The sequence below is a fragment of the Zalophus californianus genome, chromosome 11 (assembly GCF_009762305.2).
Source record: "Zalophus californianus isolate mZalCal1 chromosome 11, mZalCal1.pri.v2, whole genome shotgun sequence".
Taxonomy (NCBI): Eukaryota; Metazoa; Chordata; class Mammalia; order Carnivora; family Otariidae; genus Zalophus; species Zalophus californianus.
In genome coordinates this window covers 106,038,152-106,065,442 of record NC_045605.1, presented here as the reverse complement: position 1 = coordinate 106,065,442, position 27,291 = coordinate 106,038,152, and the positions used below count along the sequence as shown (strand labels likewise).

General features: G+C 58.4%; 1 protein-coding gene and 2 long non-coding RNA genes across 4 annotated transcripts in view; 1 reads left to right on the top strand and 2 right to left on the bottom strand.

Annotated features, from left to right (window-relative positions):
* LOC113913918 overlaps positions 1 to 5,693 on the bottom strand; it is a 7,763-nt gene extending 2,070 nt beyond the window's left edge. Inside the window, exons 1-2 of the long non-coding RNA XR_003517300.2 lie at positions 5,412 to 5,693; positions 4,936 to 5,062 (exon numbers count right to left, since the gene is read on the bottom strand). This is a non-coding gene — a long non-coding RNA (uncharacterized LOC113913918). The remainder of the gene's footprint in view (positions 1 to 4,935; positions 5,063 to 5,411) is intronic.
* EHD1 (EH domain containing 1) lies at positions 4,930 to 27,291 on the top strand. Of its 2 annotated transcripts, XM_027578400.2 has the most exons (8): positions 4,978 to 5,011; positions 5,400 to 5,481; positions 5,711 to 5,811; positions 6,199 to 6,625; positions 10,455 to 10,552; positions 21,880 to 22,292; positions 24,722 to 24,886; positions 25,246 to 27,291. In XM_027578400.2, exons 1-8 carry the CDS (start codon positions 4,984 to 4,986, stop codon positions 25,768 to 25,770), a joined length of 1,839 nt encoding a protein of 612 aa, XP_027434201.1. In that variant the 5' UTR covers positions 4,978 to 4,983; the 3' UTR covers positions 25,771 to 27,291. The 2 variants fall into 2 exon arrangements, with proteins under 2 accessions (XP_027434202.1, XP_027434201.1); XM_027578401.2 differs by lacking the exons at positions 5,400 to 5,481; positions 5,711 to 5,811 and having other exon boundaries at positions 4,930 to 5,011.
* Positions 13,389 to 20,134, bottom strand: LOC118356068. The gene is made up of 3 exons (XR_004819395.1): positions 18,238 to 20,134; positions 13,967 to 15,895; positions 13,389 to 13,840 (listed from the first exon to the last, which is right to left on the bottom strand). It is a non-coding gene; the product is annotated as an uncharacterized LOC118356068 (long non-coding RNA).

The following is a 27,291-nucleotide window of genomic DNA, read 5'->3' as shown; positions in this document are numbered from 1 at the left end:
TTGCTCTGTTTGTCAAGATCTCAACATTTTTGGAGAGTACAGGCCAGTTGTTTTGTCCCTCAGCTTCCCCCCCTCCACCCAGTTAAGGAAGTCAAAGATGTCCATTATATCAAATTTGAGCAATATAGAAAAGTCAACAAAAATTGCCCCAGCTCCTATGATGCAAGCATAGCCCTGTAGACATTTCCTGTAATCACTCAAGTTAGCTGACATTGTTGTTCTACACACATTGTACATTAACTCATTTACTCCTAGAAGTAGGTGCTTTCCTTACAGCTGGTCCCAGAGACCTCAGCTCAAGCCTTACCGAAGATCACACAGTTGGTGGGACCGGAACCTGATCTTGCACTATCCTTATGCTACAACAGTGGCTGGGTGCAAGTGGGATCGTCTCAACCTTCTGTCGACATTCGGGGCTGGATAATTCTGTTGGGGGCTCTCCTATGCATTGTAGGATGGTAAGCGGCATCCCTGACTCCAGCCCGCCGGATGCCAGCAATGCTCCCCAAGTTGTGACCACCAAGAATGTCTCCACATTGCCAGATGTTTCCTGGGGAGCAAAACCACCTCTGGTTGGGAACCGTGTGCGTGTGTGTGTGTATTGAGCCAGGCTGCACTGTGTTCAGTCTTGCAATCTGCTTTCTCAGTTATTGACTCCACGATCACTCTTAATTTCCTTTCTTTTTTTCTCGTCGCCTGTTGAATGGCTGCCAAGTGTTGCCAATCGAATAAATCATCAGTTGACCAAAAGACACATCCACTGCTGCAGCAGTCTTCCCACCACAAACTTAGTGGCTTAAAACAACCATTTATTAGCTCATAATTCTGTGGGTCAGAAGTCCAGAGTCTCGGACGCTGAGATCCGGTGTTAGCCCAGCTCTCAGCTGGAGGCTCAGGGGTAGAGGGAGTCTCCCTCCATGCCTGTTCTCGTTGTCCTCTGGCAGGGATTGGGCTTCCTTGCTGGTTGTCAGCTCTCGGCTCCTAGAGGCCACTACATTCCTTCCACGTGGCCACCTTCCATCTTCAAGCCAACACTGGTACATTGAATCCTTCTTGAGCTTTGAATTTCTGACTTCCTTCCTCTGCAACCAGCTGGAGAAAACTCTGCTTTTCAAGAGCTCCTGTGATTAGGTCAGACCACTGGGAGAATCTCGTATCTAAAGTCAACTGTGGGGGCGCCTGGGTGGCTCAGCCGGTTGAGCGTCTGCCTTCCGCTCGGCTCATGATCTCAGGGTCCTGGGATCGAGCTGGCGTTGGGCTCCCGGCTCAGCGGGCAGCCTACTTCTCCCTCTCCCTTTGCCCCTCCCCCCTCCTCGTGCACACACGTATGCTCTCTCTCTCAAATAAATAAAATCTTTTAAGTAAATAAACAAAATAAAGTCAACTGTGCCACTGAACATGACCTATCACAGAGTAAACCCATCAGTCACAATCCCAGGTCCTATACCAGCTGTGTACACCAGAGTGGGAAACCTTGGGTACAGCTTGGAATTCTGCCTACCATGATTAGCAAAGGGTGATGGGGTGTTTCAGGGCGAGGTCTTGGAACCAAGGGGCCAGAGGCCAGGCTAGCTGAGCAGGAAACGGAGGCTCGACGCCAGCTCTGGGAAGGGTCTTGCTGCATCCCTGCCCTTGGACAAGTCCCAACACGTTATTCCTGAGAACAAGCATGGAGCTTGGGCAGGACTGGGTCCTCTCAGCTCCCCAGCTCCCAGTCTCTTTTCAGATGACCCATTTTCATTGCCTGTACTTAGGGCAGGATGAAGAAGACGCAGGTCAGAGAAATGTTCCAGCTGGGCCAAAAGGGAAGTGAGAGACTGACTCCTGGCAGAGCCAGGTCACCTGGGGCAGCTGCATGGACCACCCAGCTCAGTGGGACTTTCATGGAGACTGATGTGGGGGAAGGAAGAGGGAGATGTAGGTCAGCACACATGCCTGGAGGGTGGCCTTGGGCACAATGTCTGACCCCCATGGAGGTGTGGGTGTGAGGGGCTGGGCCAGAGGCCAAGGGAGCTGGGCCTGTGCCCTGGTAGACACGTGTGACACCCTGTTGGGCACAGAATTGCTCCCCAGCCCCCAGCCTGTGAGGCCCATGCAGAGGCTCAGGGTAGCCCCCCCTCCACTCCCGCCATGGGGCAACAGGGGCTCGAGGCTATGGTGAGGGAGAGTGAGCTGAAGCAGAAAAGCGTGCGTGAAGGGGACGCAAGGAGGGCAGTGGCCTGCACTCACACAGGTGGAGCTACACCTGTGGTCTCTCAGGCAGCAACATCTGAGCCCCTCAGGTGCCCCCTCAGACTGCTCAGATCAAACCTCCCAAATCTCGTCTTGTCTCTGACGTCGCCACGAGCCCTGGCAGCCTCTTAACCGCCCCATGGCCTCCTCGAATCCTCAGTGGCCCCTGCTGACCTCAGCATCGTCCTGCCATTTCTTCTCCTGTACCCTCCATTTCTATCAGCACAGAGTAAGGAGACCCCAAGACCCTGCCAAAGGACCCCTGATACTATCACTGTAGAAAGCAGAAGTCTCATGTGCCAAATAATAAAACAACCTCCCATGGAGTCCCCCAACAGGATGTGTCCACAGCAAAGACCTGGAGGGCAGCCCGTAGGTGGTGCCTGAGCTGTCCCGGGGAGTTTAGTGTCAACACTGCATCCTGTGCTCAGCTGCAGCCCCTGCCCCGGAGGCCCCTGTAAGAAGGGATGCTGGGAAGCCCAGCAGTGGGTGGAGTGTCTACCACAGGTGCTCAGAGGCTTCTGTGGCTCAGCTCTGCAAAGCACTACTGGGTTCTGTATACACAGCACCCTGTCGATATGCAGCACGGGCCCCCAGGCTGCAGAGCTTACGGACAGAGTTCACCCCAGCCTGCATCTGGAAAGGAGGTTCTGGAAACCCTCTCCCTCTGCGTGGCCGCCCGCTTGACCTTGACCTTGACCTTGCAAATTCAAGATTTGAGCGTGGAGAGGGCGTTAAGATTCCAAAGGCCCAGCTTCTTCTTCAGCCTGAGTGACTCCAGGCAAGGCACTCACCATCCCTGGGCCTTGGGCTCTTCTCATTTGAGATTTGAAAGCAGAGATCCCGAGCAGCCCTGACACCCTGTCACCTCCAAGCTGGGCCTACCCCCGCCGCGGGACACCTTCAGAGGCCCCTAGAACGCAGCAACTGTCACCAGGACCCTAGCCCCATGGCCACATGCACTGCCGTACCCCTTCGGGAGAGAGGCTTCACAGGGCGCAGAGGATGCCCTTGCAGCCGGCGCTGGAGACCCCAGACCGCAGAGGAACAGACCTCCCCCTTTCTTTACCTTGGTTTGACAAAACTCGTCTGTTGGCCAAATCTACTCCTTCTGACTGCAAGAAAAGCTGGGTCTACAGACTTTCTCGGTAGGAAAAATGAACCACTCCTCATCCCAGGCACAAACCCATGTGTTTTTTTTTCTAGCCTGACTCTTCTACCATATTTGGACAAAAATCTGTTTTTCTTTTCCCTCTCCCTTTTTTTGTTTTTAGGGGCCTTGTACATAGACCCTTTTGTAGACCCGGCCATTATGGGACTGAGCAGATCACCTCGAGGGAAAGCAGGTAGGTCTTTTCTGCTGAGAGCAGTCTCCGTGCAGACCTAGAGAACAAGGCCCACTTGTGCAGGTGTGTGTTTCTGAATTTGAAAGAAGGAAACCCTGGGAGTGGGGGACGGGCCTCATTTCCACGAGAAAGGAAAATATTTGAACGCTTCCTTAGTCTTTTGTCACGGCCCTGGGCAAAGACAGACAGAAAGTGAAATAGAGAAACCAAAAGTGAAATGCTTCACTCATGATTTACAAAACTCCCACCGAACAGAATCTCAGCCGGCTCCAACAACAAAAAGAGAATTAGGACATTTTCACAGTCTGGGAATTACTAGCTCAGGAAGCTGCCCAAGACCCGAGTGCCAACTCCATGAAATGGGGGAAACTAATTTCTGTCCTCTTGAGCCTCACTGAGGGGGAGAGATGCCTTCTTTCAGTTCTTTGCGCTCCTTGGAGAAAGTCAAGCCGCCATATAAAACAAACAGGGGCTGGAGTTTCATGTATAAATAACCCAGGAACATTTTGTTGTTTTCAGTTTTATCGGGCTAGCTATTCCCAGCACAGAGGACTCTGGGGAGATGTGAAGACCACGGCGGGTCAATGCGAACTCCGCCGAGAGGGGGCTTCCTGAAGCCTCATTCAGGCCATTGAACAACCACCTCTTTCAGGAGCCTCAGCCGCAAGCCCTTCCCTGGAACAGCCCAAAAACTACATCTCCGGGGTGGACCCCTCAAAGCGCCATGGAGGAGGCAAGTCCTTTGGCTTCTAAGGCTGGCCCAGGAAGTCTGGACTGGGCCCACCCAAGGCTTCTGATCACCAGCCAGCATGCAGCCTCTGGCGACAGCCCTGCCCAGGAGTTCTGGCCTTTTGAGGAGTCCACCAAGAAAAGAGTCTTGCGGCTTCTGGTTTACTGGTATTGATGAAAAGAATGCTAACGAAATCCCAAATAAAAGCAGTAAGCCAGAGGCTTAAGAGTGCAGACAGGGCTCTCCACTGGTCAGGGAGGCAAAGGGGGGAGGGGAAGGCGATGGATTGAACATTTTCTTTCTTCAGAAGGCACTGAGGCCTGATCCTACAAGGGGTGGGCAAGCAAAACCTCCCCTTTTGCCCTCTCTGGCTCCCACTTGACCCAGCTCCCCTAAGAACTCGGCTCATTCTCAGGTTTGAGTTCCTGCCTCCATCCCACATCTCCCAGAAGCCAGAAAGTTGGACATGGTGCATTTTAGATCTACCTAGGAGTCTCCCCCCAACCCCACCACTGCACCCCCCACACCCCCACCCCCTCCTCCTACACTTTGGTGTCCTGACACTGGTTACCTAACAATCACAGTCCCCCAAAGCTCTGACATCACCCACTGAAGATTCTCACCAACCTGGACAGCCAAGGGGGCCGATGTGTGGCCAGGAATGATGGCGGGGGAATGAGTGTAATGGAACAGCCAGGAACTGGTAAGGGGGGGGCCCACAGGTCAGAGTAAAAGAGGGTGACTTGTGGTGACCCTGAGAAGAAAGCAGAAGTATTTGGGTATTTTAATTTCCCCTAAATTCCCACAAGATTTCATTGTTGCCCCACATTTCCCCTCCCCCGGACATAGGGAATTTCCGATTTCACTTCCTCAAAACTCAAGCGTCCAGGCCTTCCTGTGTACCCCTACCCTCTCCCACCCACAGATGCAGCCTCCTCAGAGAGGCCATCTCTTCTCCCCACATGTCCTATGTCCTTTGTGTCCCTCTTCCAATCCCCAGCCCCACCGGCCTGCGGGGAGCTCAGGCCTCTTGCTGCTGGTCAGATTTTCCCCAGGGACCTCTCCCTCCCTCCCCATTCTTCTTTCCCCAGTTACCAGCCGACCTCGGATGTTCCACTCCCTCAGCCTCCTCCACTCTCTCTCTCCCTCTCCCAAAGCAGATGAAGAAGAGGGGTAGGAAGTAGTATCAGGAAAGCAGGGGCGAGGAGGCGGCAAGGAAGGGTAGCTCGGCCGGGTGGCGCGAGCCCCCCCCCCCCCCCCGCACCCCGCCCCGGGGGTCCGCCGATACTTCCGGGGAATTCCGAGCCAGCGGGGGAGGGAGGACCGTTCGTGGGGGAACTGCGGGTGGGGCGCGCGGCCGGGGAGCCGGGTGTCTAACTCGGCGTCTCGCGGATGTTGCAAGGCACGTAGGCTCTGGGACCTCTTCGCGCCCGACCCTCGCTTCCCGCCTTCCCAACCGCAACACTTGCGCGAGCTGCTCCACCAAGGGCGGGCCGAAAACAGGTGCGGTTGCCTCGGCACCCGGGCTGGGGGCGGGGAGTACGGCGAGCGGCGCTCGCGATACTTGGAATCGGCCAATGGGAGGCAGGGGAGGGGAGGACGTGGCGCGGAGTTCGCGGGTGGGGCTCCTTCCTCCCCGGCCCTTCTCCCCGCGGCCCGGCGCGGTTAGCGGCGGCGGCGGCGGCGCGCGCGCGCGCGCCCGAACGCGGGGCCCGGCCCTATAAAGGCCGCACGAGGAGGCGCGCGCTCCACTCCGCGGAGGGCGCTCCGCGGGCCGTGCCGTGCGCCTGCGTATTGCGGGCCGCTCCCCGCCGCCCCTCCGCCGGCCGGCCGGGCCCCGCCTCGGCTCCGCGCCCTCGCCCCGCTCTCAGCCGCCGCTCTGCCCCGCAGCAGCCAGCCCCGTCCCCGGCAGCATGTTCAGCTGGGTCAGCAAAGATGCCCGCCGCAAGAAGGAGCCGGAGCTCTTCCAGACGGTGGCCGAGGGGCTGCGGCAGCTGTACGCGCAGAAGCTGCTGCCCCTGGAGGAGCACTACCGCTTCCACGAGTTCCACTCGCCCGCGCTGGAGGACGCTGACTTCGACAACAAGCCCATGGTGCTCCTTGTGGGCCAGTACAGCACGGGCAAGACCACCTTCATCCGGCACCTGATCGAGCAGGACTTCCCGGGCATGCGCATCGGGCCCGAGCCCACCACCGACTCTTTCATCGCGGTCATGCACGGCCCCACCGAGGGCGTGGTGCCGGGCAACGCGCTCGTCGTCGACCCGCGGCGCCCCTTCCGCAAGCTCAACGCCTTCGGCAACGCCTTCCTCAACAGGTACCCGCCCCTTGCCCGGGGGAGGGGGGCGGAGGGGGACCCCCGGGGCCGCACTCGGGTCCCGAGCGTACCGCGGCCGCGGCCCGGCCCCGCCTCCCCTCATCGTCCTTTGTCTCCGAGGCCCTAGCGAGCCCCTCGGCGACCGCTCCCTGGGACAAGGGCCCCTGCCGCTTCGGCCCACCCGGAGGTCTGGGGGGAGGGTATCGCCGCCCCCTCCCCCGCCCCTGTCACCCCCAGAATTTTCCAGGTTATCAGTTTAACTCCCAAACCTTCCAGCAGATCCCAGCCCCACTTCCCTCAGAACCGGGGTCAGCGTTGGGAAGGTGAGAGATTCCTGTCTCCACCTCCTCCCAGTGTAGTCCCAGACTGGATGCACCGAATTCATTCAAACCAACCCCTTTCCCCCTCCCTTCCTTCAAGTGGCTGCTGCCTAAGTGTCGTGGAAAAATATGTGAAACTTTCCGTCATTCCCTTTGCTGCTGTGCTGCCCCCGGGACCGCTGGTTTTGTGTGGGAGGGACAAGGAGGATCTGCTGTGGCCTGCTGAGTTTGGGGGCAGTCCGCGAGGTAGCAGGCAGATGGAGTGTGAACACTTCTCCTGGGGGGGGGGGGGCAGCTCGAAAGGGTCTGTGCTCCTTTAGGGGTTTCAGGAAGCAGCCTCAGTCTGTAGCACTGGGAGGCCTGGAATGAGATCTGGGCCCTGACTCGCTCACTGAGAGGTTCCTTAACCTTCTTAGGCCTTAGTTTCCCCAGTTAGATGGGTGAAATCGGCCTCCTCATGATCCGGGTCACCCTCCAAGACTCGGACCCTCATGATGCTGGGAATGGAAAACATTGGTCTTTCTATGGAGTCAAGTTCACGCTACTCTAAAGGAGCTCGAAGGCACTTGTCAGTGGTTCTAAAATCCCTGTCCCCACCCCTGCCCCTAGGGACATGTGAAGACCAAAGGACTTCACAGATCTGCCTTTCCTACCAGCCCCCATTCAAGGAGTGACTCCACATGCCTTTCAAAGTCTGTGTCAGGGACGACCTAGGAAAGAATCCTTGACTCTTGCCTTCCAAGTCTCCGCCCTGTATGATCACATTCCTTTCCCGACACTGTCCAGCCACACGGGGTGAACCAGCTTGCTCCTGATCCAGGCCAGTGGCCAGCCTAGCTCTGTGCACAGAGCTGACTTTTAACAGAGAGTACAGGCAGACTCCTGTTATGTTTTTTTGCCCCTTTTGGGCATTTAAGCCCGGCCTCCTGTTTTATGGTTGATGGCATTGGTGTGTCACGGCAGGAGCTGAATAAAGCCCTTCGTGTGAGAGGCATGACCCTCTTCGCCTTGAGCCCTCCTCCAGAGAATACCTGTGTCTCGGAATTAACGTGCCCGTACACGGGCGATTGGCCCAGACTCTTAGCTGGTGGGCACCAGAGGATCTTGTGCGCAGTTTGGCTGCTGTGCTGGGAATTCCGAGCATTATTAGGTCTTGCCTTTCACACAGAACTTTGGGAAGCTAGAAGGAGGGATAAGTACACCTTCTTGTCCTTGGGCCTCCGCTTCTTATTGTGAGAGCAGACTGCTTTTGAAAGGAGAAACGGGGTACTCAACCTGTTTCTGAATTTGGAGACCTAAAGTTTCAGAGTTGGAGGGGATCATAGACGTCATCTAGGTGGTTCAGGAAGCCCCAGCTTGGAGGGCTCTGCTGATTTGTTGAGCTCACCAGGGCAGCTTAATGGAGCGCTCACTGGCTGACCGGCCTTGATGCCTCCGGTTACCACCTGCTGTTGGTTCTGCCCGGAAAAAAAGCGCAGGTCAGGGATGCTGGGTCCAAGACAGACACTCTGATGATGTTGGTGCCACAGGATTCAAGACCCACACTTTTATTTATTATTTATTTATTTTTTAAAAGTAGGCTCCACGCCCAACATGGGACTTGAACCATGACCCTGAGATCAAGAGTCGCACGCCCTACTGACTGAGCCGGCCAGGCGGCCCTTATTTCCTTCTTGCCACTTCATCTCCAGAGCGTTCTCGATCGCTAACAGCCCTGCCAAAAGGGGTCTTATCAGCCGAGGGGCAGGGAGGGCACAGGCTTTGCCCTGGGGCAGGGCCCCGAGCTGTGTCAGCCTGTGGAGTGCATGGAGTGCCGCCGGCTCTAGCCGTACAAAGGGGGCTCTTCTCTGGCTGACACAGCCTCTCCGGGCAGCTTAAAGAGACCCATTGAGCCATGAACTTGACTTTCTGCCCTTTTTACTCTAAGTGGCTGCCCTAAGACTAAAATCCAGTGGAGCCGACCAAGACAGACTACAGTCACGTTGTCCTAAGAGCATCCTGGGAAGACTCACTGTGTGGCTGCCACCAGCCGCTTGCGGGGCGAGAGGCAGTCAGTGTGTCCTTGGTGGTGGAAATGAGGCGGCTGCATCTGTACTGCTTGCCCCCTTTCTTGTCTCCCCCGCCAAGCTCCCAGGACTGCGGGGCATCGCATTTCTGGGTCTTACCGATGTTACCTTACTCGCAGGTCTCCTTTACAGGGCGGTTTTATGTATTGTTATTTTTCAGAGCCAGTTCTACTTCAGGTTCTTTTGATTCGGTCTTCCCTCTGTGACCCTTCCCTAGCAGGAGCCCCAGGTCTGGTGCGCCACGATCAGGGCGTGCGTGTGCTGCCGCTGGCAACAGTGAGGACCGGGTCCGAGGTCTGTGGGTCAGCCGGTTTTGCTCCGTTGTGCTTGCAGGCAACACCCCTCACCCTGGCCGGGTGCCGCGGGCCTAGCCACTGGTCACTTGTGGGGGAGTTGGGGGGTGGGTAGGGCCAAAAGCAGAACCTTACCAGCTCAGATTCCTCCCCACAATTGGAAAGGCGGCTTTAAGCCTGCATCCTGCAGACAAAGGGGCAGTATTTTCTTTGCTCACAGTGTCTTTTTCAGGGAAGTTTTTTTAAAGGAGCCTTTTCTGTGTCCAGTAAAGAATTTCTGCTATCGGTTGGGACAGCCCCTTGCTGTTCTGGGCTGTTCTTCCCTCAGTGGGAACTCAGGCACACATGGCTAAGCCCTCACTCAGGAGTTGCCAGCGCCTCTGTGGCTTCATTTGTTCTTCCTCGGCCTGCTCCGGCTTTCGGAGAATGGTGTCTGTACTCCCGGCGCCGCCAACCAGCCCACGTGTCCCCCAGCTTGTACTGGCTGCCCCCTGCTGTCCCTTCATCCAAGCAGCTGGGTGGGAGGGGTGGGCTTGTCCCAGCAGCAGCAGGAAAGCCTCTCCCCACCTTCAGTGTGTGGAAATTTAGCTAGCTAAAGTCCCAGGGTCACCTTTCTGTTTCCCTTCTGGAGTTGAACGGTGTCCTAGGCTCGTGCAGTTTTCACTAGCACATCAGCAACTTGAAAGTTGAACTCTTGAACTCTGGGGGAAAAGCTAATGTGAGGGAAATGCTGATGCAAGCCAGTTTGAGCCACTGGTTGGATTCCCAGTTAAGACAGTACGGAGTTCAGGGGCGCCTGGGTGTCTCAGTCAGTTAAGCGTCTGCCTTTGGCTCAGGTCATGATCCCAGGGTCCTGGGATCAGGCCCTGCATCGGGCTCCCAGCTCAGCAGGGAGTCTGCTTCTCCCTCTCCCTCTGATCCTCCCCCCGTTCGTGCTCTCTCTCTCTAATAAATAAAATAACAAAAAAAAAAAAGACAATACAGAGTTCAGGGGCCACCCCTGGAAACACTAGAAAACCTCCTGTAAATGCCTTGCTTCGGGAAAGGAAGGCAGAGGTGGAGAGGAGAGTACACAGAAAGCCCCCTGTCACTTCTGGAGCCTCAAGAGCTGAGTCTTGACGTCTCCCCTCCGGCTTTTGCTCCCGTGCAGGTTCATGTGTGCCCAGCTGCCCAACCCGGTCCTGGACAGCATAAGCATCATCGACACTCCTGGGATCCTGTCTGGAGAGAAACAGCGCATCAGCAGAGGTAAACAGGCTCTGACACAGCCCAGGGCGCCTTCCCTCTGCGGTCTGTGACGCGGACCACATGCTGCCCCTCAGGTCCCTCTCAGCCCAAGCGAGAACCCGTCTTAACATCAGCCCGTGTCTGCCCAGCGCCCTGAACCCCGAAGGGGCAGAAGTTGCTCTCTCCCTTGGCTCCCTGTGCCGAGGTTACTAAGCTGTCGAGGGGAGAGCACAGCCTATTTTGCGTGGCTCTCGTGCTTTCCAACGCCCGGGGCATGCTGGGACAGAGGGCAAGCTGGCGAGATGGCACCTGGGGCTGGCTGTGAGGTCACGGGAAGTCACTCCGTGTCTGAGCTCTGGGTACCTCGGCCAGCATTGCTGTTCCCCTGGGGCGCCCTCACCTTACTTGGTGTGTAAAAGCTTTGCCTCCTGACGCCGTCGGAATTCCTGGCAAGCCCAGCAGGTCTGTGAGGGAACACTGGACCCGAACAAGCCAGCCGGAAGGAGGAGCTGCAGGAATTTGTTAAATGTTTAGGGGCTCCTGGAAAAGTGTTTCAGTTTGCTTCGGGGTTGGTAATCAGCAGCCTTCCCGGGGCCTGGAAGGTTTTCGTGCCGAGTGTTGGTACTCCAGGCCCCCGGTTGTGTCAACTGCTGTCTGGACTCTGAAGATCTGGTTCAGGATGAGCCTGAACTGGGTTATATTTCTGCTGCTGTTCCATTTTGTGGAGGGGCGGGGAGCCTTGGGGCCTGAATGCTTCCTGGCAGGAGCATGAGGGCAGGCCAGGAGGGGAGCCTGCAGCTGCAGATGTGAAAATGAAATAGGATAGCACTCAGACAGGGGTTGAGAAGGGGCCGGATTTGTGTATCATTAACTTACAAATCTTTCCTGTGCCCCTTTCCCTCTGGGCTGCCCAGCATTGGTCAGCTTTGCATTTGAAGCCAGCGACCTGGTATTTGGGGGATGTTTATGTCTGCTGTGGCTCCGAGGGGGCGGGGGCCCCGTTCTTGGTGCTGAGAAACCTTGCTTCTCTTTTTTTTTCCAGGCTCTGGGCCCCTGCCAGCAAGGGCTTGCATCAGAGCATCCTGAAACTGCTCTATCTCTCAGTCTGGTTTAAGCTCTTAGGCTCTGCACCCTAAGGATAAAGACAATCCTAGGAGTTCATGGGAGCAGCTTTGGGACCCCTTCTAAAAAGGCGAGGGCTAGGGGTGCCTGGCTGGCTCAGTTGGAGGGGCATGCGACACTTGCTCTCAGGGTTGTGAGTTCGAGTCCCACGTTGGGTATAGAGATTACTTAAATAAAAAAGAAGGGGTACCTGCGGTTAAGCGTCTGCCTTTAGCTCGGGTCATGATCCCTGGGGTCCCAGGATTGAGTCCCGCCTCGCATACCCCGCTCAGCGGGGAGTCTGCTTCTCCCTCTCTTCCCCACCCCCGCTCGTGCTCTTGCTCGCTCGCTCGCTCTCTCGCTCACTCTCTCAAATAAATAAAATCTTTAAAAAAAAAAAAACTTTAAAAATAAAAAGGTGAGGTTGTTTTTCTTTGCTGCTCTTGTTGTTCCAAGCTGGTTTTAAGAAAATGTTTGGTAAATGGGGCGCCTGGGTGGCTCAGTCGTTAAGCGTCTGCCTTCGGCTCGGGTCATAGTCCCAGGGTCCTGGGATCGAGCCCCGCTTCGGGCTCCCTGCTCCATGGGAAGCCTGCTTCTTCCTCTCCCATTCCCCCTGCTTGTGTTCCCTCTCTCGCCGTGTCTCTCTCTGTCAAATAAATAAATAAAACCTTAAAAAAAAAAAAAAAAAGTCTGGTAAGCATTAAGAAGACCCACAAGGGGGGATTTATTCTCCGTTTACTTCCAGGCCTGAGTTATCCTAGAGGGACTTTCTTCGAGGCTCCGCAGTGTTATCTTCGTAATGATCTGGAAGAGCAGGCAGAGGGGCTGCTTCTGACTGGGGCCGTGGGCTAGAGAACTAGGCCACCTCTGGGGTGCGCACGGTGCTCCCAGCCCAGGGGTCAGTCGATGTGTACACGTGTTTGGATAGGGACAGTAGCTCACCAGAAGAGGCCTCACCACCTCAGCAGGCTGTGCTCACTGTGGCCTTCAGAGCTGGGGGTTATGGCATTTGAGGGAAAGGGCGTAGGGTCCTTGTGACCCCTGTAACCACTGTTTTCCACCAGTGCCATGGAATTCCCCCGCTGGGAGGCATGTCTTTGACACGTCAGCCTGGGTCTGGAGAGGCTAGTGGGCTGACGGGTTGGGAGTATAGGTCTTGCTGCTTTGGGCACCCTGGTCCTGTCTGCTGGGATGTACCCCCCCACCCCCCCCACCCCGCTGCCTCCTCCTTCCCTGGTTGGCAAAAAGGTGGGCAGTGATGTCCAGACCTGCGCCCTCTGGGACGGGCACCCCCGCGGCGCCTCCCTGGGCCGTCCAGGCGGGGGATCGGCACACAGGGTGCACTTTGGCTGTGCCAGTGGGGGATGTGGCGCGCGAGGCAGTCCTGGCCTTCAAGCTGTCCATGCAGGTGGCAGATATTGGAGGAGGAGGCCAGCAAGAGACGCCAGGCTCACCCCTGGTTGCCTCTGCCCCCCTCCAGGTGTGAGACTGGCCCCTCTCTGTCCTGGGGCGGCACAAGGCCTCCCCCACCCTATCATGGGCAGCAAGGAGGAGTGGGGCTTAAAGATAAGGGTATTGCTCTGATTGGGGGAGGGCTTTCTAAAAGTTACCAAGTTGGGATTTGCTCTGCAGTGTTTGGTGTCGGCGTTTGTTTTTTTTTTTTTAAAGATTTTATTTATCCACTTGAGAGAATGAGAGAGAGAGAGAGAGAGAGAGAGAGAGCACATGAGAGGGGGGAGGGTCAGAGGGAGAAGCAGACTCCCCACCGAGCAGGGAGCCCGATGCGGGACTTGATCCCGGGGCTCCAGGATCATGACCTGAGCCGAAGGCAGTCGCCCAACCAACTGAGCCACCCAGGCGCCCCATGGTGTCGGCGTTTTATCAGCCAGAGAGAGATCATCACGCAGCACCTCTCCGCTCTGTTGGCCGTGATCCTCAAGGGAGGTGGCCGCTAGCTGGGCGGGGAAGGAGTGGCCTTCTGCTTGGAGGCCCCGCCCACCAGTCTTCGCAAAGGTCCCGTGTTGCCCTGTCCAGCAGAGGAAGTCAGGGGAGGGCAGTGCGTTCCAGGCTCCCCGGCCAGCTCGCCCGTCTGCTCCCTTTGCTGACAGCATGGAGAGCAGGTGTTTCCCTCTCAGCGAGATAGGGCCAGCAGAAAACACGGGTCCTGGGCAAGCAGCGTGCGCTTCTGTGGTCTGCCGATCTCGTTCCCTGGAAACAGAAGGTTCTTTTGGAGGTTGCCTGTGCATTAGAGTTGTTAATTAGATTTACATCCATTTCCCATCGTATCTGCCAGGCCCCTCCTGGCTTCTTCCCCTTTTCCCCATGGTCCCTTACGTGTGCAGGAAATACTGTCTGGAAAGATAACGTAGGGGCTGTGCAGGCCCAGAGCAGTCAGGATAGAGGCCAGGCTCTGCGAGAGACCCCTGAGAATTATTCCGGGAAAGAGAAGAGGCTTCCGTGGGGGTCTCGGTACACTTCCCCGTTGTGCTAATCTGAGGGACTTTAAAGATAAACGTTCTCGTATGTCAGCAGAGAAGGGTGATCTGTGGGGACAACATTCATTCTTGAGTGCTATGTGACTGATAAAGGGCATTCCAAAGGGCACCCAGGGCCCGGTGGAGCGGGCGCCCTTGGCTCCCAGGCTGCCGCCCACGCCTGCACAGGCACGAGCCAGAGCAGAGGTTTCCCAGAGCGGGTCCCCGGGGGGCAGGCTCAGGGTCCTGGCCAGGGCTCTCCCTGCCACTGTCACCATGCGGCTGCGAGCTGGCCGTAACTTCTGCGCCTTGGTTTCCCCCACGCGAGTCGCGTCAGCAGGGAAGCGTTCCTTAAACTTGGGTTTGGGGACCGACGCCCAGCCGGCCTTGTGCCCGGCTTTCTGCATACCATCTGCGTCCTCGCCTCGGGAGCCAGCACCCCTTAGCTGTCCCACAGCTGCCCGTGGGAGGACGCTGCTGCTCTGCAGATGAGGAGGCCGAGGCTTGCTGCATGGGCTAGCGTGTGTCTGCGGGCCCAGCAGGAGCTGTGCTCCCGCCACCCGGTTGCTGAGAGCGGAGGCTCGGCTCAGCTCGGCTCCTGGGAGCGCTGACAGTGCAGACCGGGCGAGTCTTTGACCCTCAGGTGGTGACCGCGCAGGGCTTCTGCACTCTCCTGATAGGCCTTCGCCTTCTCTCCCGCCCTGAAATCAGACTCTGAGTTCACAGATGGACCCGAGGTCCAGGGCTTGGAACAACCATGCTGATATCTTCTTCCTTTTCCCTGTTCTCTGCCTCTAGCCAGAAATCGCTCCCTCCACCCCACACCCTCTGTGGGTGGGTGTAGGACCCCTGGTCGAGGCTGGCTGGTCCCCTAGCTTCTCATTTGCCCTCCTGCTGACTGTCCCTGGTTCCCAGGCTCCCTCCAAGCCTGGAAGCCATCCCATTAGGCAGGTAGGGCCTTCCAGGTGCAGAACGGAGTCCTCTGACTCCGAGATGGGGCCGCGCTGTGGGCAGCCCTCCCTTCCTGCTGACCCCTGTGCTGACTACCTCCGGAGCTGCCCCACCCCTAAAAGCCCTCCATCCAGGTCAGGGTTTTCTGCAGCCCTTAGAATGCTCCATGAGGTTGCCTGCAGGCCTTGGGCTAGGCCACGTGCTGCATCCCTCTTGGATTCCCAGCGCCCACAGTACAGATGATGACAGAAGGTTCAGGCCCCAGCGCAATACTTTAGGAGCCGGGGACCCTGGGGAGTTACTGCAGCCCATGTGCTAACCCCTTGCCCTAGTACCTAGTGCTCAGTGATATGTTCAGCCAATGTCAGCTAATTACAAATAGACACCCAAAAATCCAGGGATTCCCAGACTGATTAGAAAGACCTTTTTCTGACTAACATCCCGAGGAGGCCAGAGGCTAGGGGAACACTGAGTCAGCTGGAATTTCCCTTCCCAAGGCCCCCAGCCTCCTCCAAGCCTCCCTCTCACCCCCGCCATTCCCCACCCCCCCACCCCCCCCCCCCCGTCCCCTGGACAGCTTTTGGCCCGAGCCTTTGGTGGGAATGCGGCGCTCTGCCGAGGGGTGTGGGCCGCCGCCCGCGGAGGACTGGTACCAGCCGGCGCCCGGCCCCTGTGCGTTCCGAGGCTGCGAGTCGACAGCCGGCTCGAGCAGCTGTGTGAGCGCTTGCGAACGTTCCATTTATATTTGGTGGTACGAGGCATTCTTCGAGCGTGAGAAGTGGTCCTCGCCTACGCACCGCTCAGAATCTGCGCTCCTTGAGCCCAAAATACAATTCCTCTGTGTAAATAAGAGCAAACATTTACCAAGTGCTCACAGTGTGCCAGGCACTCCCTTGCTGCCCACAGCAGCCCCGCACGTTAGAGACTTAACACCCTCCCGTTACAGACAAAGAAACAGGCTCGGACAGGGGCCGTGGCCTGCTGGGGTCATGCAGCTGGTTGACAAGGAGAGGGCTCCGATTCAAGTGCCGGCCTCATTCCAGAGTCCATCTGTCCTTCCCTGCCCTTTGCCCATCTCCCGGTCACATTTGCAGAGGTCTTTGCCCTTGTTAGGCGCACGGCTCTAGGAAGCAGTTGCATAACCACCACCGCCATGATCAAATCTAGTCTTTCCATCAGCCTGGAAAGTTCCCTGTTCCCCTTTGTAGTCCCCTCCGGTCCGCGGCAACTCACGGACCTGAGACTTATCCCTGAGGTTTTGCCTTCTCCAGGATGTCCATACAAGCCTTCCGTGCCTGTCCTCCACTTAGTGTGTGCTTTTCCTGTATTCGAGAGCATGAGCATCGACCCATCATTGCTCCCGTTCCGTGTATGTACCCTCATGTCTTACCCATTTGCCTGCTGAAGAGCCTTTGGGTTTCCAATTTGGGGCAATTTTGAATAAAGCTCCTACAAACATTTGCGTACAGGTGGATTTCAGTTTCTTAATTTCCCTCGGGTAAATACCTAGGAATGGGGAGGCCCCTTTCTCCTCGCCACTGAGCCACCCCAAGGAAGTCCTTCGCTGAAGAGTGTGCCCGCTGGAGGAAGCGCGGCAGCCATGTCGGTCCTCTCTCAGCTCCTTAATCTTCGTCTTGCCTTCCTGTGCCCCCCTGTCCCGGGCCCGGCACCGGTTGGAAACGTGTATGGTGGGAGCCACGGCAAGAAATAAGCAAGGCCCACACAGCTTGAATGGCAGGAAACAAAAGTCGATTGCAGACAAGCCCTCTATTGTTGATGTTCTAGAAACTTGGAATGTATGAAGCAGCTTTTCCACCAGCTGCTGGAACTACCTGTGTTTGGAGGGTGTCAGGAGAGGGCGAGGACCTGTGACAACTTCCTCTCTTCCGCCTCTGTGCCTGTGGTGGGGAGCGGGACTCTTGTCCGGACGGCCGACTGGTGAGGAGCCCGAGCGGTCCGGAGGAGGCTGGCTGGGAACAGCGGAGGCCTGTCCACGGGGCCCGTGTGCTTACTTCCCGAGGCCGGGTGGCCCTGAGCGCACAAGCGACTCTTCTTTGTCCCCTCTTTCCCCGTCCCCACGACGGTGCATGCCTGTGCGCTGAGATTTACCACGGTAACCCTTCTACGTGCACGGTTTGGTGGCATCAAGTACATTCGTGGTGTCGTGGGACTGTCTCCACTGTCCACCTTTCAGACTTTGCCATCTTCCAAACGGAAGCCGTAAGCCCACTAACCACTCTTCCCGTATCCCCCTCCCCACAGCCCCTGGCTCCCACCGCTCTCCTTTCTGTCTCTGCGGACTTCGGATGCATGGACTCGTGTAGCGTTGGTCCTTTTGTGCCCGGCTTAGTTTATAATGTCCTCAAAGTCCCAGAACTTTCTGCGCTAGAGCTTGTCCCGTAGCAGAGACGGCCCCGGCTTTTCCTCCCGCTGTGGATTCAGTGGCCAGACGCATCCTGGCACCGACGCAGACCCCTCGTGGGTCCGGAAACCTGGAGGCTCACCGCCTCGGGCAGTGCTGAGGGTGGGGGCGCCGGCTCACTTGTCCCCTGCCGCCCCGCTTCGGGCTGAGTGGTGGCCGCGGCCTCCCTGCCACGGGCACAGACCCGATTGAGGCTTCGCGGCTGCTGCTGCAGGTCCAGCCCTCGGCGTCTTTCAAGACACCATCTCTCAGGCCAGAGTGAGGATTTGGTGGACAGATGGGGGCTGGGTGGGCCTGTGCGGTCATACGCCTGTGATGACATCATACCGCCCGTGCCGTGACCCTTTTAGTGACCCCGTGGACGTACTTGGCCAGCCACCATGTCTCCCTCCCCAAAAGTGGGAGCGTTTTTCATAATAAACAGGAAATTTCATTTACCTGCAAAAAAAAAAAAAAAAAAGGACTTAGAGCTCTGTTGGCTCCAACTTGAGGTGTTGGCGGGTAACTGGGTTTGCGGGCGGGGCAGGAGGGGGCACTTGGGGTTCTCGGCTCTGCCCTGGGGGCCCCTCCCCCTCCTCTCTCTGTCTTTCCGGGAGTCCTCCTGGGCCCCCACCAGTGGAGGAGGGGGCGTGAGGCCACTTCGGGAGGAGTCTGGGGGGTGAGCTCAGCTCCCTGTGCGCCGCCCTGACTGTGGGGCCAGAGCGAACTTGGGCTGGAGCCCAGCCCATCCGGGCGCCCCCCATTCCCATTCCAGGCACCTTGCATCCGGCATCGCTGCCTCCCCAGCTCTGCGAATCTGTGCTCCGTCAGCGTGCGGTGGTCTGAGGACAGGCAGTGTGACGAGAGGACGAGTTGGGCCTCATTTTTGCTGAGAGGGAACTGTCATTCATTCCTGAGGCCTTGCTTTTCCAGGGCTGACCTGCCGTTCCCAGAGGCAGCCATAAAAGGCTCCCTGCCCGCTTCCCTCGCCTGCTCCTCGGCCCTCCCGTCCTCGGTTTCTGCTGGGGGCGTCTCTCTGGGCATGCTGTCCTGTGGCTCTTGGGGCCAGGGGGGAGATGGTGGCGGTGGCCATGTCCTCTGCACCCGGCGGCCTTGGGTGCTGGCTCCAGGCTGTCTCCCACTCTCTGAGCACTGACAGTTGGGTGGTAGGTGGTCCGGCTGTTTGCAACCCTCTGCCTGGGCCTAGGGAAGGCCGATGGCTGCCCTGCCCAGGCTCAAGTTCACATTTACCGGGACCTTACTGCCCAGCCCCCACCACCCCGCCCCCATTAGAAACTCTGGCTGGTTGAGGGACTGCCTCTGATCGGAGCACCCTGTCTCCCTGGCGTGCTGTGGGGGGAACAGACTGCCCGTTGCTGGCATCGCGAGGCTGCCGTGCTAAGTCAACAGAAACAGTGAATCTGGGGTTTTCCTGAGGTTCCGGTGTCTCACCCCCAGGACGAAAGCTGGCCACTGGTCTCAGAACCAGGCTGAACTTCAGCGGCTCTCAGTTCCTGACTGGTTCCACTGTCCCCAGCCCCTCGGCCCCTCCTGCCTGTGAGGCCTGTGCTGGGAGCCCCCTGTGTTACCTGATCTAATCCCCCCCTACGGTCAGAGGAGGAGGAGTTGTTTTTGGAATTTTACAGATGAAGAAATGGTAACTCAGGAGTTCGGAACTTCGGGTCAGGTCGCAGTCAGCGGCCGGCGCCGGGAGTCGAATCCAGGGCTGGCTTATTTAAGAGCCTGTGTTCTTTCCAAGTGCTTAAGTGTGGGGAGAGGCTTGGAACGCTGTGGCTTCGGGCGCACAGACGGCTCTGAAGCACACTTGAACCTGGGGGGCCTGGCGGCGAGAATGTTTATCCTGCCAAGCAGACCTTCACCCCTTGGCGCACCCCCAGTGTTAACTGTTTATCTTAGAGCCCTTGCGATGGGGGCCTGGTTCTGGCCTGAGTGGAGGTAGCCTCTTGGGGAGCCCGGCTGCTGACTTGCCTTCAGTCCGGGAGGCTTGGCAGGACTGGGAGCAGCCGAATACCACTCTGATGACCCACTCAGCGGGCTCCTTACCGGAGGGGTGGGGAGGGCTGCCCCCCCCCCCCCCCCCCACGGCGCGGTAGTTCACTCTGTCCTTTTTCGTTGTTCTCCCCCTCTACCTGCTACTTTTCTGTAACCTGCAGTCTGGATCATGCGTGGCTAAATCCCGTTTTGGTCAGAGGGTCGCGAGCATGTTGTCAGGAGCAGGCTGTCAGGACGAGATTGGTGGGCCCGTTTCTGGGCAGGGTCTTGGGCTCTTCTCTATGAGAGCAGCTTCTCCGGCTTACTTTCGGAGGCTGACTGCACTCTGGGGCGTATTGGGTGCTTCTTAAGAGGCCCGGCCTGTATTTGAGGTGGGCTGTGGGGAGCAGGTGAAGAACAAGGAGGAGCCCAGAGACGAGGAGGCTTGCCCAGAATCAGCCGGAGAGGACACGGTAGTTCGGGGGCTTCGACCCAAGCTTCCCAAAGACTCTTAGGCCATTGTTGTCACCTGGTCTTCCTACGTCTCCTCATCTTTATTCCTAAAAGATGAGAAATAGGGGTGCCTGTGTGGCTCAGTAGGTCAAGCATCTGCCTTCGGCTCAGGTCATGATCCCAGGGTCCTGGGATGGAGCCCCGCATCGGGCTCCCTGCTCAGCGGGGAGTCTGCTTCTCCCTCTGGCTTGTGCTCTCTGTCTCAAGTAAATGAAATCTTAAAAAATAAATAAATAAAAGATGAGAAATAGAACCTTCACTTCTTCTGGGGGCCGTGGAAGAAGTGGAAACATTTTAAAAGGAGGCGTGACTGTGAAATAGGATTTAGGGTAAACTGGTGTTGGAGAGGCCCCAAAATCCATTGGCTTAAACCAGATATCAGCTAGTTGGGTGGAAAATAACAGTCCAGGCCATCCTGAACGTTCAGCTTTCATCTCTGAACTCAAGGTGGTTGCTCCAGCCCCTGCTATCACATCTGCATTTCATTCCTCAGGAAGGGAGAAAAGGACAAAGGTCTCATAGACCTTGTTCATTTCTGCCGCAGGAGAGGCTAGAAAATGCGGTCTTAAACTGGGGGGCCCCTTAAACTGGGGGGCCCTGAGACCGTTGTCAAGGGAAGAACTACAGTGCGTGGTCTCTGCTGCTGATGGCCCCGCCCACCAAGGGGCCTCCACTGGACGCTGGGAGACCGCGTAGCCTACACTTGAGAGCCAGACGTGATCTAGTCCAGCTACCTCGTTTTAGAGACGCATTTAAGGCCTAGAGAGGGCATGGTGGTGTGTAGCATTTCGTAGGCTTGTTGTAGAGCAGTGGCCAGGGAAGTTTTTCTGAAGGGTCAGAGTTAATGTTTTTGGCCTGCAGGCCTGTGGTCTCTGCCGTGGCTGAACTCTGCTGCTGTGGACAAGAGCAGGCACAGACGGTACGGAGGAGCGTGGCCGTATCCCGCTAAAACTCTTATTTACGGGGGGCGCCTGGGGGGCTCAGTCATTAGGCGTCTGCCTTCGGCTCTGGTCATGATCCCAAGGTCCTGGGATCAAGCCCCGCATCAGGCTCCCCTGCTCAGCGGAGAGCCTGCTTCTCCCTCTCCCGCTCCCCCTGCTTGTGTTCCCTCTCTCTTTCCCTCTCCCCCTGTCAAATAAATAAATAAAATCTTAAAAAAAACCAAAACAAAACCAACTCTTATTTACGGAACAGGTGATGGGCCAGCTGCAGTTTGCCAACCCCTGTTGTGGAGAATAAGTGAGGTTCCTGGAGAAGGGGGGCCCAGCACGAGCACCCCATGAGTAGCAGCTGCAGGTGTCCCGACTGTTCCTTACTGTCCTTGTCGTGTAAGGGCATCCAGCTGGCATCGGCAGCCCCCGAGTCTCTGTTCTTCTCACCACGCTGCTGGGCTCCGCCTCCTCACTCTTGCCCTGGTCTGAGCCACTTTAGAGCCCAGATTTTGTGACTTCTTCTTCTTCTTTTTTTTTTTTTAAGATTTTATTTATTTATTTGAGAGAGCGAGGATGAGCGGGGCCCAGGGCGGTAGAGGAGGAGGGAGAAGCAGGCCTCCCCACTGAGAGAGGGAGCCCGACACGGGGCTCAATCCCAGGACCCCGGGATCATAACCCGAGCCTCAGGCACACGCTTAATGGACTGAGCCAACCAGGCGCCCCTGGGTTTTGTGACTTCTCTTGCATTATTTATCTGTGGCTCACCTCTCCGTGCCAGGTGCTGCTGGGCGAGGGTATCGGGTGGGTACAGAAATAGGGGGGGACCTGACGCCCCTGCCCTCGGGGTGCTGTGCTGGCCCCGTGAGGCACATGGTGGAAATTTAAATGACACCAGGCTGAGAAGTTCGAGGTCAGGTCAGGGAGGAGAGCTCTCAGAGCAGCCTGGCCCCCGGTGCCCCCAAGCTCACCCCACTCTTCCTGCAGGTTACGACTTCGCTGCCGTCCTGGAGTGGTTCGCCGAGCGGGTCGACCGCATCATCCTGCTCTTCGATGCCCACAAGCTGGACATCTCTGACGAGTTCTCCGAGGTCATCAAGGCCCTCAAGAACCATGAGGACAAGATCCGCGTGGTGCTGAACAAAGCAGACCAGATCGAGACCCAGCAGCTGATGCGGGTCTATGGGGCTCTCATGTGGTCCCTGGGGAAGATCATCAACACCCCCGAGGTGGTCAGGGTATACATCGGCTCCTTCTGGTCCCACCCGCTCCTCATCCCTGACAATCGCAAGCTTTTTGAGGCGGAGGAGCAGGACCTCTTCAAAGACATCCAGTCTCTGCCCCGAAACGCTGCCCTCAGGAAGCTCAATGACCTGATCAAGCGGGCACGGCTGGCCAAGGTAGACTGGGAGTGGGGGCGGGGCCCCCTGCTGGGTGGGGCCCATGGGGGCTGAGACTGGCACTTGGGGCCAGGATTGATCTGCCATGGCTTTTGGGATGCCCGAGACCCATCCGCACAGACCTACAGCCACACCTGTGTTGCCCTGTGTCTAGACGGGGACGGGTCCTCTGTGCGCCCATGGGTTGTGGCCCTTGCTCAACTGAGTCTTGTTGATGCATGCCGACGTTAAGCGGGAAGGGAACACTGGGCCAAGGGGTGGCCTGGGAAGTGGGGAGCCAGTGGGGGTGCAGCTCCGGTCCTCATCGGCTTCCCCTCCCAGGCCTGTTGACTGAGCACTCCGTGTGTGCGGGGTGCTGGGGACACAGGGGGACTGACTCGCACAGCCCCTGCCCTTCCAGCACGCACCAGTGGTACCGGGAAAGCGGCACATGTAAAGGGAAGTCAGGCACGGTTATTTGTCCTGTCGTGGGATGCCACAGAAGCAGGCGACTGGGAGGCCACAGGTGGGTGCTGACGCATAAGCCAGGACAGGAAGGAGCTAGTGGAGAGATGGGGTGCAATCCTGTGGGCCGAGGGAGAACCCTGGGCGGCCTCAGCCCCCAGAGGTCTCGTAAACCATCCGGCCCCTCCCTCGGTACCTGCTGGCGGCGGCTGGATTGCTCAAGAGCTTGGAATCTCAGCTCCGGGCCACGTACTTCAGGGAGACCCGGCGTGGCTGGGCCTGGGAGAGAAGGCTGATGCCCCCAGCGGGCCCCTCAGACGCAGAGGGGCAGAACACCCCCTGATTGAGCGCGACCGCACGTCGTGAGCCCACGCGGAGAAGTCCGCGGGCCGCCACCGTGCGCATGCGTGGATCATGCTCGGCTTCAGCGGGGACCCAGTGCCTCACCGCTCCTCTGATGAAGTGGCCGCGGAGGGCAGGGGTGTTCACAGCTGCCTCCTGGCTGGGGGGGGGGGTGGGTGCGGGGCTAGGGCTTCAGGGAAGGCATCCTGTGGCCGGTGCAGTGGTGGCCCCGGGCTCCCGAGTAAAGGCCTGGGGAGTGGCGCCTCCTCTGCAGGTGGCAGGCCCCCTCCGGGGAGAGCCAGGAGGAGCCCTGCGGCCCTCGCTCCTGCCTCCGGGAGCCAGCCGCCCGAGCGTAGCTCCGGCTTCTGCGAGTCCGCTGTGGGCCACACACAGCGGCTCAGGCCGCCCCACACCCATCTCGAGGTCTGAAGTCAGGTAGCATTTTGATGCTCACCATCTTGAGTAAAAAGAACTGATCTCTCATTTTCTAACACCAGTCTGTGTCTCCACGCTGGTTACCAAAGTGCTCGTGGACCGTACTGGAGTGTGCTAGAAGCGCGAGCCCTCGGGCCCCACCCCACACACCTGAACCGTCTGGGGATCTGTATGCACAGTGAGGTTGCAGACTCTGCTCTGGGGTCTTCCACCTCTCACTTCTGGAAGCTTCCCAATGTGGGGAGCTGGTTCTGAGAGGGACCCCGTGAGAAAACCCGCATCACTGGCTCCTGGCCTCCCGGTTCCAGGCTGCAGGGAAGGGCAGTGCTGCTCCCTCCTTGGCCAGCACCCCCCCCGCCCCCGCTGCCAGCAGGGCCGCCTATGCCCTCGCGAAGCCTCCTTCGGGGACAGAACAAAGGGCGGGCTCCCCGTTCATCTGCAGAAATGATGTGTAATCGCCTGGCTTCTGGGCACCCTGAGTCACCACGCCTGGAAAACCCCAGGGCCTCTGATCTCGGCCCGTCCCGCACCTGCGGTTCCAGGCTGTTTCCTTTTCCTGGAGCGAACGGCTTTCTGTGCCAACCTGCATGGGCCCGTGATGGGCAAAGGGGCCGCTGCCATGCTCTGTGACAGACCTGCTGCCCTCGGGCCGTTCGCACACAGGGTCAGGCCGGGGGAGGGGCTTCGATGGTGCAGAGCTGGCAGTGGGGGGAGGAGGGGGAGGCTGGCCGGCTGCAGCCCTCCATGCCCAGACGTTACTTGGCAAGGCAGAGGGCGCTGAGGGCCCGTGGCCTTGGAGGGTGCCCAGCATTACCAGCCCGCCATGGGGAAGTGAAGGGTGTGCTGCCCTTCGCTGCAAACATCGAAGTAAGGTACTGAGCCCAGATAAACTTCAGAACATCTGGGTGAAGCCTCATGTGGTTTTCCTAGTCCTTACTCACGCCGAGCTGTCCGGGTGATACACTGAGCAGAACTCGGGCTGTGTTGGGGTTTTGAGAACTCGACGTCGGCGGCCACCGGTGTGCGCGTGTGGGATGGCGGGCTCTGCATCTCCGCCGCGGGACAGGAAGCTGGGGGTGCACCCGGCGCCCCAGAGAGCATGGATCCTGGACTGCTTCAGGTGGTCCCCGGTGACGTGACGGTCCTGGCCTTCTGGGGCAGCCTGGCGCAGGCCCCCTCCCGACACGGTGCCCCTTCCTGTTCTCCAGGTGCACGCCTACATCATCAGCTCCCTCAAGAAGGAGATGCCCAACGTGTTCGGGAAAGAGAGCAAAAAGAAGGAGCTGGTGAACAACTTGGGAGAGATCTATCAGAAGATCGAGCGGGAGCATCAGATCTCCCCCGGGGACTTCCCGAGCCTCCGCAAGATGCAGGTATGGCTGTCCCCCGCTCGTCGCCCTCCCTGGGATGGGGCCTCCCAGCTGGGAGCCCCTGACTTCAGCGGCCATGACACCGCAGAGGGGAATGCGGTGACTCACCCCCAGGGGTGGGGAAAGGGCGGGGCGCCAGGCCCTCCAGCACCATCCTGGCTCCCCCCCGCCCCGCCAGCCCTTCAGGGAAGGAATTGTTCCCATCTCCACTAAACAGACTGGGGAGCCAAGGCTGAGGGGCAAGCCTCGGTGGGGGCGTGACCTGGGGCCGGCTCTGTGGCTCGGGACCCCCTGCTCCGGCCACTCTGCCTGGAGTCCGTGGACACCTGACCCAGCCCTTCCCCCTCCCTTGCCCACCACAGGAGCTCCTGCAGACTCAGGACTTCAGCAAGTTCCAGGCCTTGAAGCCCAAGCTGCTGGACACGGTGGACGACATGCTGGCCAACGACATCGCCCGGCTGATGGTGATGGTGCGCCAGGAGGAGTCCCTGATGCCCTCTCAGGCCGTGAAGGGCGGCGCCTTCGACGGCACCATGAACGGGCCCTTCGGGCACGGCTACGGCGAGGGGGCCGGCGAGGGCATCGACGACGTGGAGTGGGTGGTGGGCAAGGACAAGCCCACCTACGATGAGATCTTCTACACGCTGTCGCCTGTCAACGGCAAGATCACGGGCGCCAATGCCAAGAAGGAGATGGTGAAGTCCAAGCTGCCCAACACCGTGCTGGGGAAGATCTGGAAGCTGGCCGACGTGGATAAGGACGGGCTGCTGGATGACGAGGAGTTTGCCCTGGCCAACCACCTCATCAAAGTCAAGCTGGAGGGCCACGAGCTACCCGCCGACCTGCCCCCGCACCTGATCCCGCCGTCCAAGCGGAGGCACGAGTGACCGCCCCGCCCGGCCGGGCCCACTAGGGGGTGGCGAGGGGCCGGAAAGACTGAGCAGAGTTTCCTCGGCTCTTACAAAGGAAAACCGCCATCTTTCTTTTCAGGCCGTTCGCGGGCCCAGCAGGGAGGTGGGCGATATACTTGTATGTGAATGATGGAATTTTGTGCACAAGAACTATGGATATTTTTAATATATAACGTTAGAGGCAGCGTTCTTTCTTGCCCCTGTCCTCCGCCCACCCCCCACCTCCAGCTCTGCTGTACAGCACGTGCCCCCCCGGCTCACCACCACTGCCCCCCCCGCCCCCGGCAGCTGCCGTGTGTAGACAGGAACCCCAGGATTCCAGTTTGTTTCTAAGCTGAGTACTGCTTCACTGAGCCACTGGCTCCTTCCCTGTCCAGCTCTGCCCCCTCGCCCTGCTCCTGGATTAAGCTGGTTCTGGTGCCTTCCGCCTTGCCCTCCCCGGTGGCCCCCATGCACGGGCCCTGCTCTTTGCTCTCACATCGCACCCCCACCCCCCAGCTTGACAGTCACAGAAGCAAGCCCAACTCCCTTTTTTATGAGGTCCAAGGGATGAGGGGGATGCGAGAACGTCTCCCAGAAAAACATAAGCTAGTTTTGTTCTGTAAAGTGACACCTTTCATACTTGACCGACTTTTCCAGTAACTTCCCAACCTCTTGTTCAGAAGCTGTGATTTTTGTCTGCTTTCTCACACTCCAACTAGGGGGCAGCTCCACCCAGGAGCTGTTGGATGTGCAGAGCACACCCTGTCGGTGACGCCACGGTTTGTGTTCTGCTTCTTCCTTTCACCCCCTGGAACATTCTGGTGTACCTCCTCCCCCACCTTGGATGGGTGGTGGGCCCTCATGAGTCTGGCCTGGCTTGGTGCTCCAGCCCAGGCCTAGTGTCCAGACAGCAGAGACCAGGGACAACCCCGACCCTTCTCTCCTTGCACCGCCGTTCATTCCCCGTGGAAGCTCTCTCCTCCTATTGAGCAAAGCGGGGCAGCGGACGTCTTGGATGCCCTTCGAATAACCTCCCTCCAGGCTGAGGTACGAGGGACTGGAGGCAGTGAGCAGCCAGGGCCCGTTGCCCCATCAGCTTTGCCTTGGCCGGGCTCTCCCAGCACAGCCTCGGGGGGGCCGGGACCCAGCACAGCCTCGGAGGGCCGGGATGCGCTCCACTCACCGGCTCCTTGCTGGAACCGCGGTGGGGGGAGCACGCTTCCCACCAGGCACTCCCAGGGTAGGTCTCAGGGACTCCGGTGGACCTCTTCTGGCACCATCCACCCCGCCCCCCGCCCTCCAGGGCTGCTCCCCGGGCCTCTGCGGGGTTTGCGTTACCTGTGGCTGGCTTCGGCCCACCATTGTGTGCAGTATTAGGTGAGGGCGGGGGCAGCCTCCTGGTTGGGAAGTCACTGTGAGGTGTCCTGGCTCATCCCCACTTGCCTGTGGGAAGAAAAAGCAACCAAAGACCGCTTTTTTTTTCTTGCATTAAAAGAAGGTTTAATTGTGCTGAAG

Excerpts from the sequence above, each read along its gene's own strand:
- EHD1 (XM_027578400.2), top strand. The coding sequence starts at position 4,984 with ATGAGTGTAATGGAACAGCCAGGAACTG. Across the intron at positions 5,012-5,399 it reads AATGGAACAGCCAGGAACTG|TTACCAGCCGACCTCGGATG; the intron begins GTAAGGGGGGGG and ends TTCTTTCCCCAG. Across the intron at positions 22,293-24,721 it reads AGCGGGCACGGCTGGCCAAG|GTGCACGCCTACATCATCAG; the intron begins GTAGACTGGGAG and ends CCTGTTCTCCAG.